The sequence below is a fragment of the Mixophyes fleayi genome, chromosome 4, assembly GCF_038048845.1.
Source record: "Mixophyes fleayi isolate aMixFle1 chromosome 4, aMixFle1.hap1, whole genome shotgun sequence".
Lineage (NCBI taxonomy): Eukaryota > Metazoa > Chordata > Amphibia > Anura > Limnodynastidae > Mixophyes > Mixophyes fleayi.
In genome coordinates, this window is record NC_134405.1 from 58,975,675 (window position 1) to 58,990,933 (window position 15,259).

Sequence of the window (15,259 nt, forward strand, 5' to 3'; positions counted from 1 at the left end):
ATATATATATATATAATATATATATATTAGCATAAGTGTTATGGCAGCCATTACCTCCACAATTTGGCCTTTGCATCTAATGGCCAAAAGAGTAAATTTTAAAACATCTTGATTACCCCATGTGTGCAGCGCACTTTAACTCTGAGGAACTGCAAGACCTCGACTCCAGCCAGACAGAGCTGGAGACCAGTGTAAGTTTACTTTCAGAGTCCACAACTGCCTGGACAACCTTCCTTTTCACTCATACAGTCTCATTAGTTAAAGCGGGTCCTCTGGTTACGAAGCACTTGGAACAGCAATCTAGAAGACAGGCCCAAGTTGGGTAAGTGAACAGTCCATGTGTTTTTGGGGTCTAGTGCATTTGGCTTCAAGGTGTCCAAGCTCTTCCCACTTGATACACCTTCAGTCAGACAACTTAACAGCTGTACCTTGACCAACAGCAGCACCACAAAGCATCTCTGACCGAACAGTGATATGAGGCTCCACTGACCAAACGGTGCTGGGAGGCAGCTTGGGCAGAACGGTGCTGGGAGACAGCTTGGGCAGAACGGTGCTGGGAGACAGCTTGGGCAGAACGGTGCTGGGAGACAGCTTGGGCAGAACGGTGCTGGGAGACAGTTCCTCGTGACTGGGAAATCAGGTTTACACAATCGTACTGGTAACAACTTCTCTTTGATTAATTGAAGCCTTGAAACTGCAAGCTTAATTGTTACATTTATCCAGTGCTTTCCACAGGCAATTAGCAAAACTTCTATGCATGGGGTTTTTGGAACCACACCCAATCCTGCAACATGTATGCACTCTTACGGCTATTGGCCAATAGTGGATCTCAGTGTGACAGGTCACATTACCATATGTGTCCGCTGTCATCTCCATGCAACTGTTAAGTCCCTGTCTGCACTGTTCCAAGAATCACAAGACTCTTGTTACAAACTGATTTCCTGAATGCCGGCATTAATCACCCCGGGAGGGATCGAGTTAGGAATTAACCCCTTCCAGAGCTTCCCTCAGTAGCATTTCATAGTATTACTGCACAGAAATAGCAATGACAGCCCAGCACTGCGCAACATCATGGATCTTCCCTCCCTGTCAGTTACTATGCCTGTCACTGCTGTAGCTGTATGTGACAAATGGCTCCAGTGTTGAGGGGTTAATGAGCTCAAGCATAGTGTCATCCAGCCTCTGAACATACATAGCTGACTGATCCCTCAGGCATACAGCTGGTGCTACTTGCCTACACCTCTCCAGGGTCCCCCTGCAGCATCGCCTCAGCTTGTTCCAGCTCTAACAGTAACAGCATGTGAAAGGAAATCGGTCAGCGGTAACAGTTATGTCAGCAGTGAATGGGTTAACAGGGCTCCATCTTGGGAATGCAGTCAATGTGGGAGGTTATCAGAGAGGTGGGAAGGTCACTGGAACAGCACATAGCACTCAGCTATGGGGGGGGGGGGAATGCAATACAAGAGCTAGGGAAATGTTACCTGTCCCATGGAGCAGTATATAATAACATAAAAGAACAGAACATTATGGCACAGCACAGAGTATCAGGTTCCGCACTAGATACCTGTTGAGCCACACACATCATTTTCACACCCAGGACAGCTGTCACTTGTAGTCGATGGCTATGAGCACAGATCTGAAGATAATTGGTTATAGTGTGTACGGGTGAATCTGCAGACTGATCGGTACTTCAGTCATTGGTAAAATTGCAAATGATATTGTATCGTTTGAAAACTTCTGAGTGTGTACCTAGCCTTAGTCAATAACCAAGTTGTAGCAATACAATGCACAGCAATTTTTAAAACTTTTGCTTTCTTTGAAAACAAAAAGGGTGCTTTAGCTTTCCACACAGGCAAATAGCTAAATGTTTCTGTACCACACCCAACTCACAGCTCAGAGAATAAACAAGGTGTGGAACGAAAAAAAAAAAAAAACAGGTGTTCACAGTAATATAGCTCCTTTCTGTCTCTCCACAGAAAAAAATATTTGCTTTCTCTGCAATATAGCAATCTACCCACTGCAATTGACAGCTTTATAAATAGTTTGGTGCGTGGTAGTGGTATTAATTACATTTCCCTCACCACCATTGCACCTCCTTGTGACCCTAATGCTAACTAACACAGTGCATCTCTCCAGCCACTGACCAGTTTGATTAGCACCAGTAACACCTTACAACTGAAAAGACAGGTTTAAAATAAATACACCCAGCTCCTCCCATAATCTAATTACCTCATTAGACCACCAGTTCAGCCCAGGAGTCAACCCTGTCTGCAACCTTAAGCTGCACTTTCCTTGGGGCCTCTTTACCACTATATATATATATATATATATATATATATATATATATATATATAATGTCATTCCGCACTTGATTTATTAGCACAGACCCTTAAGATATATTGGATAACTGCAGGGTTTTTTATCCAGAAAGTGTCGCAGTTATTGTAATGATTTATTGTTACAAGGCAATTGTCTTCTTATATGGCAATTGTTTTTGCAGCTCTGTAAACTTACAGCTTCAACAGAATAAGAATTAAAAACCTGCAAGAAATACAATGTAGACATGTAGACATCATATTTCAGCTATTCTTCTTAAGATCTTTGTGTATAAAACAATGTCACATTAAAAATAGTTTGAGTTTCACTACTTAGAAATAAAAATGCTAAAAAGAACAAAACTTCAGTGTAAGTCTATTATTTAGTAAAATGAGAGCAGTAGTCAAGAATCTAAGTACTTTTGCAAGACAATGGGGTATATTTAGTAAACTGCGGGTTTGAAAAAGTGGAGATGTTGCCTATAGCAACCAATCAGATTCTAACCTTTATTTAGTACGTTCTACAAAATGACAACTAGACTCTGGTTGCTCTAGGCAACATCTCTACTTTTCCAAACTTGTAGTTTACTAAATATACCCAGTGTATCTATATTTGTATACACAACTAATTCTACTTTTAGAGAAGTTTGGATTCATATACTTAACTTTTATATATTATTTTGTTGTCCAATTTTTTTTATTTCTGCTCACAAACACTGATTTCAGCTAAATACTTTTTGTTTAATATTTTTCATAATAGCAGTCCTCACTTCTTTATTATTTAGACTGTATATAAAAGGATTTAACATTGGTGTTACTGCAACAAAGAGCACAGAGAATACATAATCAAGTATATCTATTTTTTCTGAAAACGGCCTCATGTACATGCAGACGATGGTTCCATAGAAAATAAGGAGGACAGAGAGATGGGAGGTGCAGGTAGAGAAGGCTTTTCTTCTTCCAGATTTTGACTTAATTTTTACAATGATGATAATTATTTTAACATAAGATATTAAATTAAGCAAGAAGGGGCAAAGCCCAAACAGAAAAGTGTCTAAAAATATTAGGATATGAAGACCTTTGTCAGCACAAGCTATTTTAGCTATAGCTTTTATCTCACAGTAAAACTGTTGGATTATATTGGAATGACACAAAGATAACTGTGAAACATAGAGGGTGACATATAATGAATTTCCACACCCAGATATCCAGGTGCCTCCCAAAATAAGGGCACATTTTCTCTTATTCATTATAAGATGGTAGTGTAATGGTTTACAAATAGCAACATAACGATCATATGCCATAGACGATAGTAAAGTAATTTCTGTGGTAGCTAAAAATAAGAAGAAATACATCTGGGTTAAGCACTGTGTGAAAGATATTGAATGTTTTTCTGCCAGTATTATGTCCATTAGTTTAGGTAAAGTGACTGTGGTATAAAAGATGTCTACTGAGGACAGGTTACATAGAAAGAAGTACATGGGTGTATGCAAACTAATTTCCTGCACTATCACTTTAATTATGACAAAATTTCCTAAAACACCAATCAAGTACAGAGTTAGAAAGAACATAAAGCAATATGGCTGTCCTCCTGCATAAATGGAAAATGCTGTAATGTAGAAGTTTGCAAAAGATGTCTGGTTGTCCATCAGTTTTTCTGTTCTTCTGTACTGAAAAACACAAGAAATTGCTTTGCAAACAGGAAAAGAAGACTCCAATCGCTATTTTTAGATTTCCTGAAATATTTCAAGCATTCAAATGTGAAACCCTGCAACCAGGCACTGAACAATGCATTACCAGGCCCATTGCAAAATGTGGAGAAGATGTCCCAGGTATGTAGTCTGTTTTAATGCTGGGGCTTGTTCATTTCCACTGAGCTTGTTCTGACCTAAGAGTGGGCACAGGCATTGGCAGAGAGTATCAATTAACTGTTCTGTGTGTTTGAAAGAAATGTCAGCTCAACTCTGTGTTATCTAGTCTTCTTGGTATAATGCTAAATATGGTTTTACAGATGGCATAGATTTGAAACAAATAAAGAAAATTCAAAAGAGGGCACAATTCTGTAATGCAATGTCATATGCTAATAAAGCTCAAATTATGAACCAGAGTAGTGTAGTGTAAAGTTATTAATGATATAGAATACCTGTGTGAATTCAGCATATGTATTAGATAATATGCATGAATAAAGAAATAAAATAAGTAATGAAAAGTGAATAAAAGATGAAAAGAGAAAACTGAAATGAAAAAAGATGGCAAATCAGTAGACATAAATTGCAAATACCAAGTGATAAAGTGTTATAGCTCTTTTGGTGAGTATATATGGTGTCTCTGGAGCAAGTATGACTGGTGCCAAATGAGTTGGCAAACGATAAGATCTTACCATAACTTTCCCTACTCTTCTGGTCTCGGCGTCTCTCAGTCTTATTTTGCTATGTTGTTCAGACAGTATTCAGGTCCTCTGTGTTCTAGCGTCCTGTTGCGTGTGGAATGCGGAAGTGATCATCTGGAACGCAGATGGACGGTGGCTCAGAAGTGTCAAAATAATATACTCATTATCAGACACATTACAATCCATTAAACTAGATTCAAACTTGTATGTTAGTGATGTTTCCAGCAGAGATGATCAGTTATTTTTTTAATGCAGCCATATTTCTGCTTATCATATGTGTCACTTCATCCAAACATTGCAATACATTTTTAGTGTATACTATGGGGTATAATAGTGTATTCCATAGAATATCAATCTCATTATGTAACTTCTCAAACACAAGCACTCCCATCCAAAGTAAACGCTGGAATCAACTGGCAGAATCCATATTGTTCTTTTAAGCTTTTTGTCCTCTTTCCACAGCCACAGCCTTAATTTGCAGCTAGGCATCTAGACCCTAGGGCTGGGTACAGGGCCGGATTAAGGGAATGAAGGCCCCTGGGCTAAGGGGGCCTCCATTCCTCTGTGAGGCCCCCCGTGATCTGAGCCGCCCCCAATGCACTTACCTTCTTCTCCTGGCATTGCAGTCCTTCCCCGGCGCGCTGTACGCTCTTTACTGAGGAGATCTCGTGAGAGTGAGACTCACGAGATCTCCTCAGTAAGGATACTACAGCGCGCCGGGGAAGGACTGCAATGAACGTACTCACCAGCATTGATCGCGCCGGGGGTGCCCCTGCCCGATCAATACTGCTGCTGAGCACTTTCAGGGGCCCCCTGGATGCCCGAGGCCCCTGGGCTGAAGCCCAGTTAGCCTTATGGTTAATCCGGCCCTGGCTGGGTACTCACTACAGAATTTTCCGACCAATTTGTTATCTACAATGATTGTACCAACAACTGAAAAAACAAGTCACGATCAGCATGCCGCATCATGCTTACATACTATACATGTTTTAAAAGAGTTACCCTCAGATCTGTGCTCTTCAACTGTCATAACCGTCGTCTGAAAAGATTATGATTCTGTAAACTCTATGGAGCTCAATAAGGAGCTCCATAGACTCAATAAGTGAGTCCATACACACTGCAGGATTGGAAGGACGTCGTTCCATAGCTGAATGATATTTACAGTTCTGCTGAACAATCAAATGAATTGACGATGGATACTTTGAAACAACTATTGTTCACTGTTTAAGTATACACACTAAAGCGATATTGGTCCGAAGGGTCGTTCATCACTTGATTGACCCAATAGTCGGCTGAAAAACCTGTAGTGTGTACCCAGCCTTATACTTTGCACCAGTGAATGAATCACAGCTTGTCATAACATATTAGCTATCCTTTCAGTTTACATTGGACCAGTTGTGTTGAACTCAGTCTGGAAATTATACAATCGGTAATCTATTGTGCAGTGCAAACAATTTTGGTCCCACCGTGCAACTAGATTTTCACTATAAGAGGCTGAGGGGACTTGAGCAAAGTTATACAACTATCAAAGTACAAAGTAAGCATTCCAATGCCAGAGATTTTGCAGAGCATCACAGAAATTATATTTTCTTGTAGGGAGCGAGATTCTTGAAATCAGATAATGGGGTTGAGAAGGAAAATTTTAATGAGGTAAATTTTGCTGTGAGGTGGATAGACATTTCCTCTAAGCAAAAGGACTTAAGGTTTGAACTAGTTCAGAGCAGGTCACAGTTTTATCTCATTCCATACTTAGTTTTTTTCCTCCTGGTTTGCTCTTAGGTGCACTTCTATTTTGCAAAGGTATATACGCTTCATGCAGAGAACAGGCATGCGCCTTGATGTGTACTATGATAACCATCCAGTTTCAGGGGTGCAAGTCAATCACATTTTGCAGTGCAAATCAATAACTCTTTCCAAATGAGGCCCACAATATATAGATATATCAGTGAAGGACACTTAGGACTCATACTGTAGTTTGCAACTAATATTGCAGTGAACGTTACGTGTTACATTGAGCATTTCAGATCTGGACTTTGACTTGGCCATTGTAGAACATTCACCTTTTTGTTGTTTAACTGTAATGAAGGTTGTAGGGAAAAGGTAGAACACACCAGAGAAATTCTTCCCTGTACCCCCAGATACTTACCAGATCCTGAGTGACGTCTATGGGAAGTATGTTCATGCCTCACTAAGATCTCCACTGGACCACGCTCACCCTGGGTGAGGAGACAGTAGGGGGCCGGTTCAATTCTTCCGCGAATAACGCGGTGTTAACAGTATTACCGCTAATACGGTAATTTTAACCTGAATTTTATCTCGCGGCTCAGGGAGCCACGAGTAAAAATCCAGCAGTGAAATTAACGCATTAACAGTAATTATGTGCAGTTTTACCGTAATAACGGTAATACGGCTAATGCCGCGTTATTCGTGGCAGAATTGAATCGGCCCCAGTAGGAGTGTAGCAGCTATCAACTGGGAGAGAAGCACAACAGTCACCTCTGCAGTCAATTGCTGGATTTATTCTGGCCACAGGGCTTTCCGCAAAACTCACTATGTGTATTTTTAATTTTCTTAGGATGCTCTTTGGTTGTCTTTTGTACAGCTTTCCTTCAGATTGACAGAATGACCAATATTATTTGAATTCAGTGGGGTTTTTTTTTTTTAAAAAAAAAAAACAGCTGACATTTTTAACGATTCACATGTAGAGGCTAATTGAAAGCCAATTGTTATTGTAACATGTTTTATCTGTGTAATCTTGGAGCTTCGACAGCTCGGGGGTTTGAATACTTATGCATGCAATATATTTCAGTTTTATTTAAACCTGCAGAAAAAATAATAGTTTGAAAATGTACTTCAAAAGTCTACTGGTTCAAAATAAAATACTGTCAGAACAATCTGCGTAAGTGTCATTTGCAATACAGAAAATACTTTTTGTGGGGCTCAATACTTTTGCAAGCCACTGTATGTAAGTGAAGAGGGAGAGATTACATATGTTATTTAAGGCTGGTGTGAGCACAGGAGACAGCTAAGAAAAACTTCTCCAAACTTCCTCACCAATCCCTCTGACCAATGTCAAAGATCTTACTACCTTATATCAAGGACACAGTTGATAAATCTGATATGAAACTAGAAAACAGTAGATGGAGTTTCTTATTCAAGGGCTGATAAAGAGGTCGCAATTTAAAATGATGTGAAAACAGGCTGCCGCTATTACTGATGCTCGTGATTTCTGAACACACTGTCAGGGACTTGTTTTGTCATTCTTAAGGTCAGTCAGCATTTATTAGTAAGTTTCGTGAATTTTTTGTCATCCTACTGCCTGTCGTTTATAGCAGCTCCGTAACTTCGTACCCCACCCAAGTGAAAAGGGTCCAAGGAAAGCAAAGAAAAGGAAATAGAAATAAAATCATCAAGTTACATTGTCCAGGGCAATGAGATGATGTATGCTTTATCTGGATGTAGCAGTTGGAGATTGTTGCTTGTTGTCCTCAGATGCTTAGTGCTTGTTCAACTGTCTTGTGTAACTAGCAGTGACCATTGGCTTAGATGATCCAGAAACTGAGCATAGAGAGTTACAGCAGTGAGAGTTCGAACAGGAGATACAGATACTGTTGAATGTGGAAGGGACACACATATGAAAATTGTCTCAGTCCATCTAATAATAGTCAGTATCACTAATAAGGTACACCAATATAGTATCTTTATAAACATCATTACTAGAATATACATTTTATGGCATCATTCTGGGACACAGCTGCTGATTTTGAGCTTACCGTACACAAAATCACTCTGTGCATGACCAGAAACAATAACATACGCCAGCAAACACAGCCTTGTCCACTCCATCTTGAAATGTAAAGGACACTTACTACAGTCTACGATTTCGGGGAGTGAACAAAGCGGGGAAGGGACATTTTGCCGTAGTCATTGTACAGTAAGGGCGTGCCAAACTCGAGCGCACGCAGCCACGTCCGAATCCAGCTCTGAGCGTTTCAAAGTTACTTGTTTTTCTGCCGTATCTCTTGCTCCAGCTACAGGGTTAGTCTAAGTCCTGACTACTAGGGATAACAGTCTCATATGTATGCTATAACATGTGTCTGCAATCAGGAGCAACTGTAAAAATTAATTTTATATTCATCCTAATAAATGTATTTAATGGGAAAAATGTTACTGTCTTCTCACTAATGCCTATATTACTAACTGGTGACATATTTTTTTTCTGCGTTAATTTGCGAATTTATAATTATAATCATGTTCATTGATTCAATTTTTTAGGAATTGCTCCTGAAAATTTCTAACTCAATGGGTCTTTAAATAAGATTGTTAGCTGACTGCACATGTGATACTTAGTAGGAATTAAAGTATTTTAGCCAAGTAAAAAAATTCTACATAAAGGGAAAATGTCTATTTCAGTACTTTATTTAAGTGATGAGCAAATTTTCAAATGATAATAGAATAATAATAATAATAGAATAGTAATAATTGCAATGAATTGACCAGCAACAGAAAATAAATGTTGTTTAAAATGTATTAAGGACAAAATGTTATTAAATGTAAATATATAGCTACTTTTTAATTTCTGCTTTTTTTGTATATATTTTGAAAATCTTCAACTCCCAGTGAAGACCTGACTTACCTCTTAGTATAAAATCTGATGCTTAGGGTAGCATTACATACATCATACAGCATTACATCAGATGCTGCTTGTTTCCAAATATGGCAACATTGTAATACATTTATATCTCTGAGATTTTAGGCGTGCAATACAATATATCAAACTCTTTATTGGTACAAATGGGAATTACATATTTTTTCCTACTGTCATGAGACTTCACACATTAACAATTAAGAAAAATAAATACAGTTATATAGTAAGTTTATTTTGGGCTATATCATTAATTTCATATCTAATGCACTAATTCTTTACAGTAAAGAATTTGGTTGAGGTTGCTTAGAGCAGATGCTCTTGGTACATATTATAGCAATGATAGTATACATAAATATACTCTAGATATGGGCCCATGTGGAATTAGACACTTTTGCACCCAGAAAGTAAGGGAAAGACAAACGCATGAAAAAGCGCATTTATTTACATATATCTAATTAGACAGATCTCTAGATGCGTCAAGCTGTATAGCACTAGCATATGCGCCAAGTGTCAGGAGTAACAATTATGTATACACATGCCCATTAAGTATATGCACACAACAAAATGTCTAACGGAATCTTCAATTTTAACCCCCTGATTTCAGGGATTAAGAACATTTATATAACAAAATATATCTGCACAAAATTCATGTAGCAAGATATTGTAAAAGGAACTTTTTTAGTTCTGTTGGGTAACCTTTTCTGACAATTTAAAAAGCAGTTTTAACAATAGGGGTGCATTTGTAGAACTACTCAACTCTAAAACTAAAGCCTGACAATAGAGTTATACCTACTTATCATAAGTGAATCTTTTGTGCTGGACTCAGTCCTTTTGTTTAAATTACGTTTCACTTTTTTTTATTTAGATAATTGTAAAAATGAACACTGAAATCTATGACAGCAACCTGTGCTTTCGTATAGTCAGTGTGAGGTGACGTGTGGCAATAGACAATTCTGTGATCTCGTATTACTCCTCTGTGTAAAAATAGATTTAATACGGTAAAACACAGGTTATGATAATTATGATGATGATAATAAATACCTTAATAAAGGGCACAAATAACCAAAGGTATTACAGGTGGCGCTAATCTGTACTCATAAAGATAAACAGAATGGAAATTTTATAAGAAAAAGGTCATCCTCATTAGTAATATGTATTATAAAATTCTTTCATACAGTCTTTTGAAGCTGTGACATCCGTTTTCTCAGTGTCAGAGAATGATTCATGTAATTATTGCAGATAGAAGTCCCGAATAATCACGTATATCCTCAGATGAAAAGAAACATTGATGAATAAAGTGTATTCAATTCAACTATATACAAACACCTCGTGGCTATACCATTACCACACACAAAGTATGGAAAAAGCGGTGATGGCACAAAATAAACCTTAAAGCCCACAAGAGGGTAATCAGAGAATAAGTAAGGTGGTAAAAAAATATATTTCTTAACACCAATAACTAACAGAATTCCATATAAACACTTACACAAAGAATGAGGGGCTCATTAGGCACTCCACACCTCCGCTATTTCTGTATCTGAATAGCACCATTGTATCACATATCACAAGTGCAGCCTCCAGTGTGTGTAGACCCCCGAATATCGCTCCAATGTAGCAAGATTATAAGAAATAAAAAGGGGATGACATAGTGCATTATCTTTAATATACCAAAACTTCCATCTTATACCCCAAATGGATATAAAATCATAAAAACAAGCATAAAAGCACATTGATCCAAAAATACAGCGTATAAACTAGTGGCGGGGCCGCCTACCAGAGTCAAGGAGTTCATCAGCGTGTAACATGCCAAGAAAAGCTGTTTTTATACCTCCTTACTTATTCTCTGATTACCCTCTTGTGGGCTTTAAGGTTTATTTCGTGCCATTACTACTTTTCCCATAATTTGCGTGTAGTAATGGTATAGCCACGGAGTGTTTGTATATATTTGAATTAAATACATTTTATTCATCAATGTTTCTTTTCATCTGAGGATATACGTGATTATTCGGGACTTCTATCTGCAATAATTACATGAATCATTCTCTGACACTTTGAGAAAACGGATGTCACAGCTTCAAAAGACTGTATGAAAGAATTTTATAATACATATTACTAATGAGGGTGACCTTTTTCTTATAAAATTTCCATTCTGTTTATCTTTATGAGTACAGATTAGCGCCACCTGTAATACCTTTGGTTATTTGTGTGCTTTATGAACAGGATTAATTGGTGGATTCCTCATAGGTATTAACAAGGGCTGCCTCTTTGTTGTGCGCAGCTAGTTTGTTTCGTTGTTTTATCTACCTTAATAAAGGGGTCATCTCCTCTGTACCAGACACAAATGTATATTAATAGCCCCCTACGAGTTTGACCTGGCTTCACTCAATGGGGAGAGATGGCATACTAGCAATAATAGCCCTTGGCCAACTAGTGGTTAGGGACTCCTTATGGCTCTGCTTTGCAGTGGTAGTTAGGAAATCTAAATAGGTTCCCCAGTGCCCTTGGTGGAGTTATTCCTGACCCTACCCAGTGCCAAAATATAATGAGTATCTCCCATAGACATGGCTTGATGAGTGGGTGGTGCTGAGGTAATTTTAACCCTACCCCATAAAATATGGTAATCTTTGTATCCCTCTTGAAGGTGATGGATGACATGACAGTAAACTGTGAGCCTGGCCTATCTCCACTGGAGGTCATGGGAGATGGGGAAAACTAATGATCCCATGATTAAGGCTGGGAGTCCTACCCAAATGCTGGGAGGTTGAAACCAATTACCCGGAGTGGTGTCTAAAGCTATCTCAAAGTTTATACAAATCACCCATGCTCTTGGGGCATGGTTAGGCTTAGATAACCAGAGGCTATTTTGCTGTTGTTTTACTACAAGTCCTAACATGCAGAAATTATATATCCCAGCATGCAGGCTTGGACCTTTATTATTACACCAACAGAAGATACACAGGTTGTCAAGCCTGGTAGAATAAAACAATAATAAATTAATTAATAAATAACATTTAAAAAACACCAAAGCACCCCAAAGAACTTACTTATCCTAATTTTATGAGTTGCAATCAATGCCCTCACGATTAGTCTTCCTCAGATGTAACACAAAGTGATGATTGTCATCTTAAGTAGCCAAATCAGGACTTGCCCACCCCCCAAAAAAAACTGTCTGACCTTTCTTAACCTGGATGATCCAAAGGTACAATAAAATCTAAACATATTAAAAATAAAAACCTACACCTGTCCTCTGTGTGGCATTGGGATGACTTAAGTGGTTTGCAGAGGAGAGTCTCTTATATAGACTATACTCTCAGTTTGTATTGCTTGAATTGTGTGGTGGTCAAATGCTAATCTTCTTTCCTCAACTTGTAATATGTTTGATACACAAAAAGTTGTTGGAAAAATATTTGAAATTAATGGTAAATAGATATCATAGGGTGAGTATATATAAAAAAAATTAGATCAGAAGTCAAAAGAAAGACAATGCTTAAAGCAAAGATCAGAAGAAAGAAAATGCCAATATAACAATAAAAAATAAAATGGGAAGATTAGGTTAAAAAAAACATAAAGGTGGTAATATAGACCTAGACACTTATGCTTTACAAAAGTACATAGGGAAAATTAGTACACAAAAGAATGCATTTACATGTATACATTCAGTCAGACATATCACAAGAAGCATCCGACTAAAAAAGAATAACATTTGCACATGACGTACATCTGGGGGTAAATGTATCAAGCTGCGGGTTTGAAAAAGTGAAGTTGTTGCTTATAGCAACCAATCAGATCCTAGTTATCATTTATTTAGTACATTCTACAAAATGACAGCTTAAATTTGATTGGTCTTATCAGGTTTCCTCCAGGTTCTCCACTTTTTCTAATCTTTATGCCCCAAGCCAGGGCCAACCCTTTTCATTTCTAGAATGCTGAAGTAGATTGAATTTAAGCAAGAAGGCATATTGGTAGTAGGGTAGGACTTTAATTGAACTATTGATCCTTTGCTGGACTCCTGAAGAGGAGTGTAAAAGATCCTGTGCTTACACCTTAATTGGGCACATTATCTTCGTATTCTGTTCCTTGATACAATTGTTTTATAACCATAGGCTTTTACACTTTTTTTACACTTTTTTTTTATGACATGCCTACTTCAGTCCTTTAAACTTAATTTTCTTGATCTCACAGAGTTCTATATATATATCTCCTGTATCAAGACAATATAAATTAATATTCACAACGCAGATATGTATGAAACAGGATTTTTACTTGTACAATGATATATATATATATATATATATATATATATATATATATATATATACATATACAACATCACTGCTCACTAAGACTCCTCAGCCACTATTTCAACTGGCCAAGCTCATTCCAGGTTTTCTTATGAGCACATGCTTCCTAGTTGCCATTTTACTATCAATGTAACCTTTATAACTTTGTAACTTATAGCAACAGGCCCGGTTTTTAACCTATTAAACTACACAACTAGTATTAAATAAATCTCCAGTAATACAATACAACACCATAACTACATGTCCACCATAAATATCTCTCTATCCAACAGTCATCACACATTGCCCACTAATGTCTGGTCTAATAGGTTGTTAACATCAAACCTTGTAGCAGCCATTACACATTGTCCTCTTTACATGTGTTCCACCATAGTGGAAGGGGGTGAGATGACATTTTAGCAATACAGTCTGTATCTTAATCTAGCAGATATTCAGAAGCTATATTATAGGCACAGTCAAATACAATATATTTCAATGTATACAATGTATACAATCTTTCCTAAGTAAGAATCTCCAATCATTTATCATTTGGTAAGGGCTCTCTGTAGTCCCATCACTGCTTCTTGTGTCTCATCTCAACTTCCACCAATTTTTGTATTTATTTGCTTATTTATTTATTGTTATAGAATCACACTTATCCGTCCCACCTTTATTTAATTGTTCCCCACCACTCATTGTTTTATTGTTCATTGTTTTATTGCTTAGATTGTTATTTTATTCTCCTCAACTTTCATTGTCTACAGTGCTTTGCCCCTGCTCTTCCCCACTTGGCATCGTTCATATTATTTTGCCTCTGCCCTTCTGTTTTCACTCCGTTCCTCTATCCCATACTGGCCCTCTTACTGTCTTTCTCTGCTCCGTCATCCATACCTAAACTTAACTCCATTTCTCTCCTCCTGCCACTGCTGCCGTGTCTCTCCCACTCTTGTCTCTCACTATGCCGCCCCGCTCCTTTCCCATACCCATCCTCTCCCCGGGCCACCTCCACCAGTCCTTCTCTCATGGTCCCACCTCTCCCCCTCGCTCCATCAACCCCTCCCCCACCTCCCTTCACTGGTCCAACCCTCACTCTCCCCCTCGCTCCATTAACCCCAACAATCTTATCCACATCTCTCCTCATCCTTCTCTCCCATTCTCCTGCGCCCTCTGGAACTCCAGGTCTGTCCGTAACAAACTGACATCTATCCACGACCTCTTCATCTCCAACTCTCTTAACCTTCTTGCCATCACTGAAACCTGACTCACTCCTTCTGATACCGCCTCACCTGCGGCTCTCTCCTATGGTGGCCTCTCCTTCACTCACTCCACCAGACCGGATGAATGTCCAGGAGGTGGAGTGAGCCTTCTCCTGTCCCCCTGCTGCACTTTTCAGGTCATTCCCACCCTACCTTCCCTCTCTTTCTCCTCCTTTGAAGTTCACTCCATCCGTCTCTTCTCTCCCATCCACCTCCGTGTCTCTGTCATCTATCGTCCCCCTGGCCCCACCTCCCTCTTCTTAGATAACTTCGCTGCCTGGCTCCCCCACTACCTTTCGTCCGACCTTCCCTCCATCATACTTGGCGACTTCAACATCCCAATTGACAACTGCTCCGACCCTACCACCATC

General features: G+C 38.6%; 1 protein-coding gene across 1 annotated transcript; it reads right to left on the minus strand.

Annotated features, from left to right (window-relative positions):
* Positions 1–3,037: 3,037 nt before the first annotated feature.
* LOC142150689 (olfactory receptor 13C9-like) lies at positions 3,038–14,656 on the minus strand. Its single transcript, XM_075205885.1, has 3 exons — positions 14,497–14,656; positions 6,715–6,779; positions 3,038–3,985 (listed from the first exon to the last, which is right to left on the minus strand). The coding sequence occupies exons 1-3, from the start codon at positions 14,654–14,656 to the stop codon at positions 3,038–3,040; spliced, it is 1,173 nt and encodes a 390-aa protein (XP_075061986.1).
* Positions 14,657–15,259: the final 603 nt, after the last annotated feature.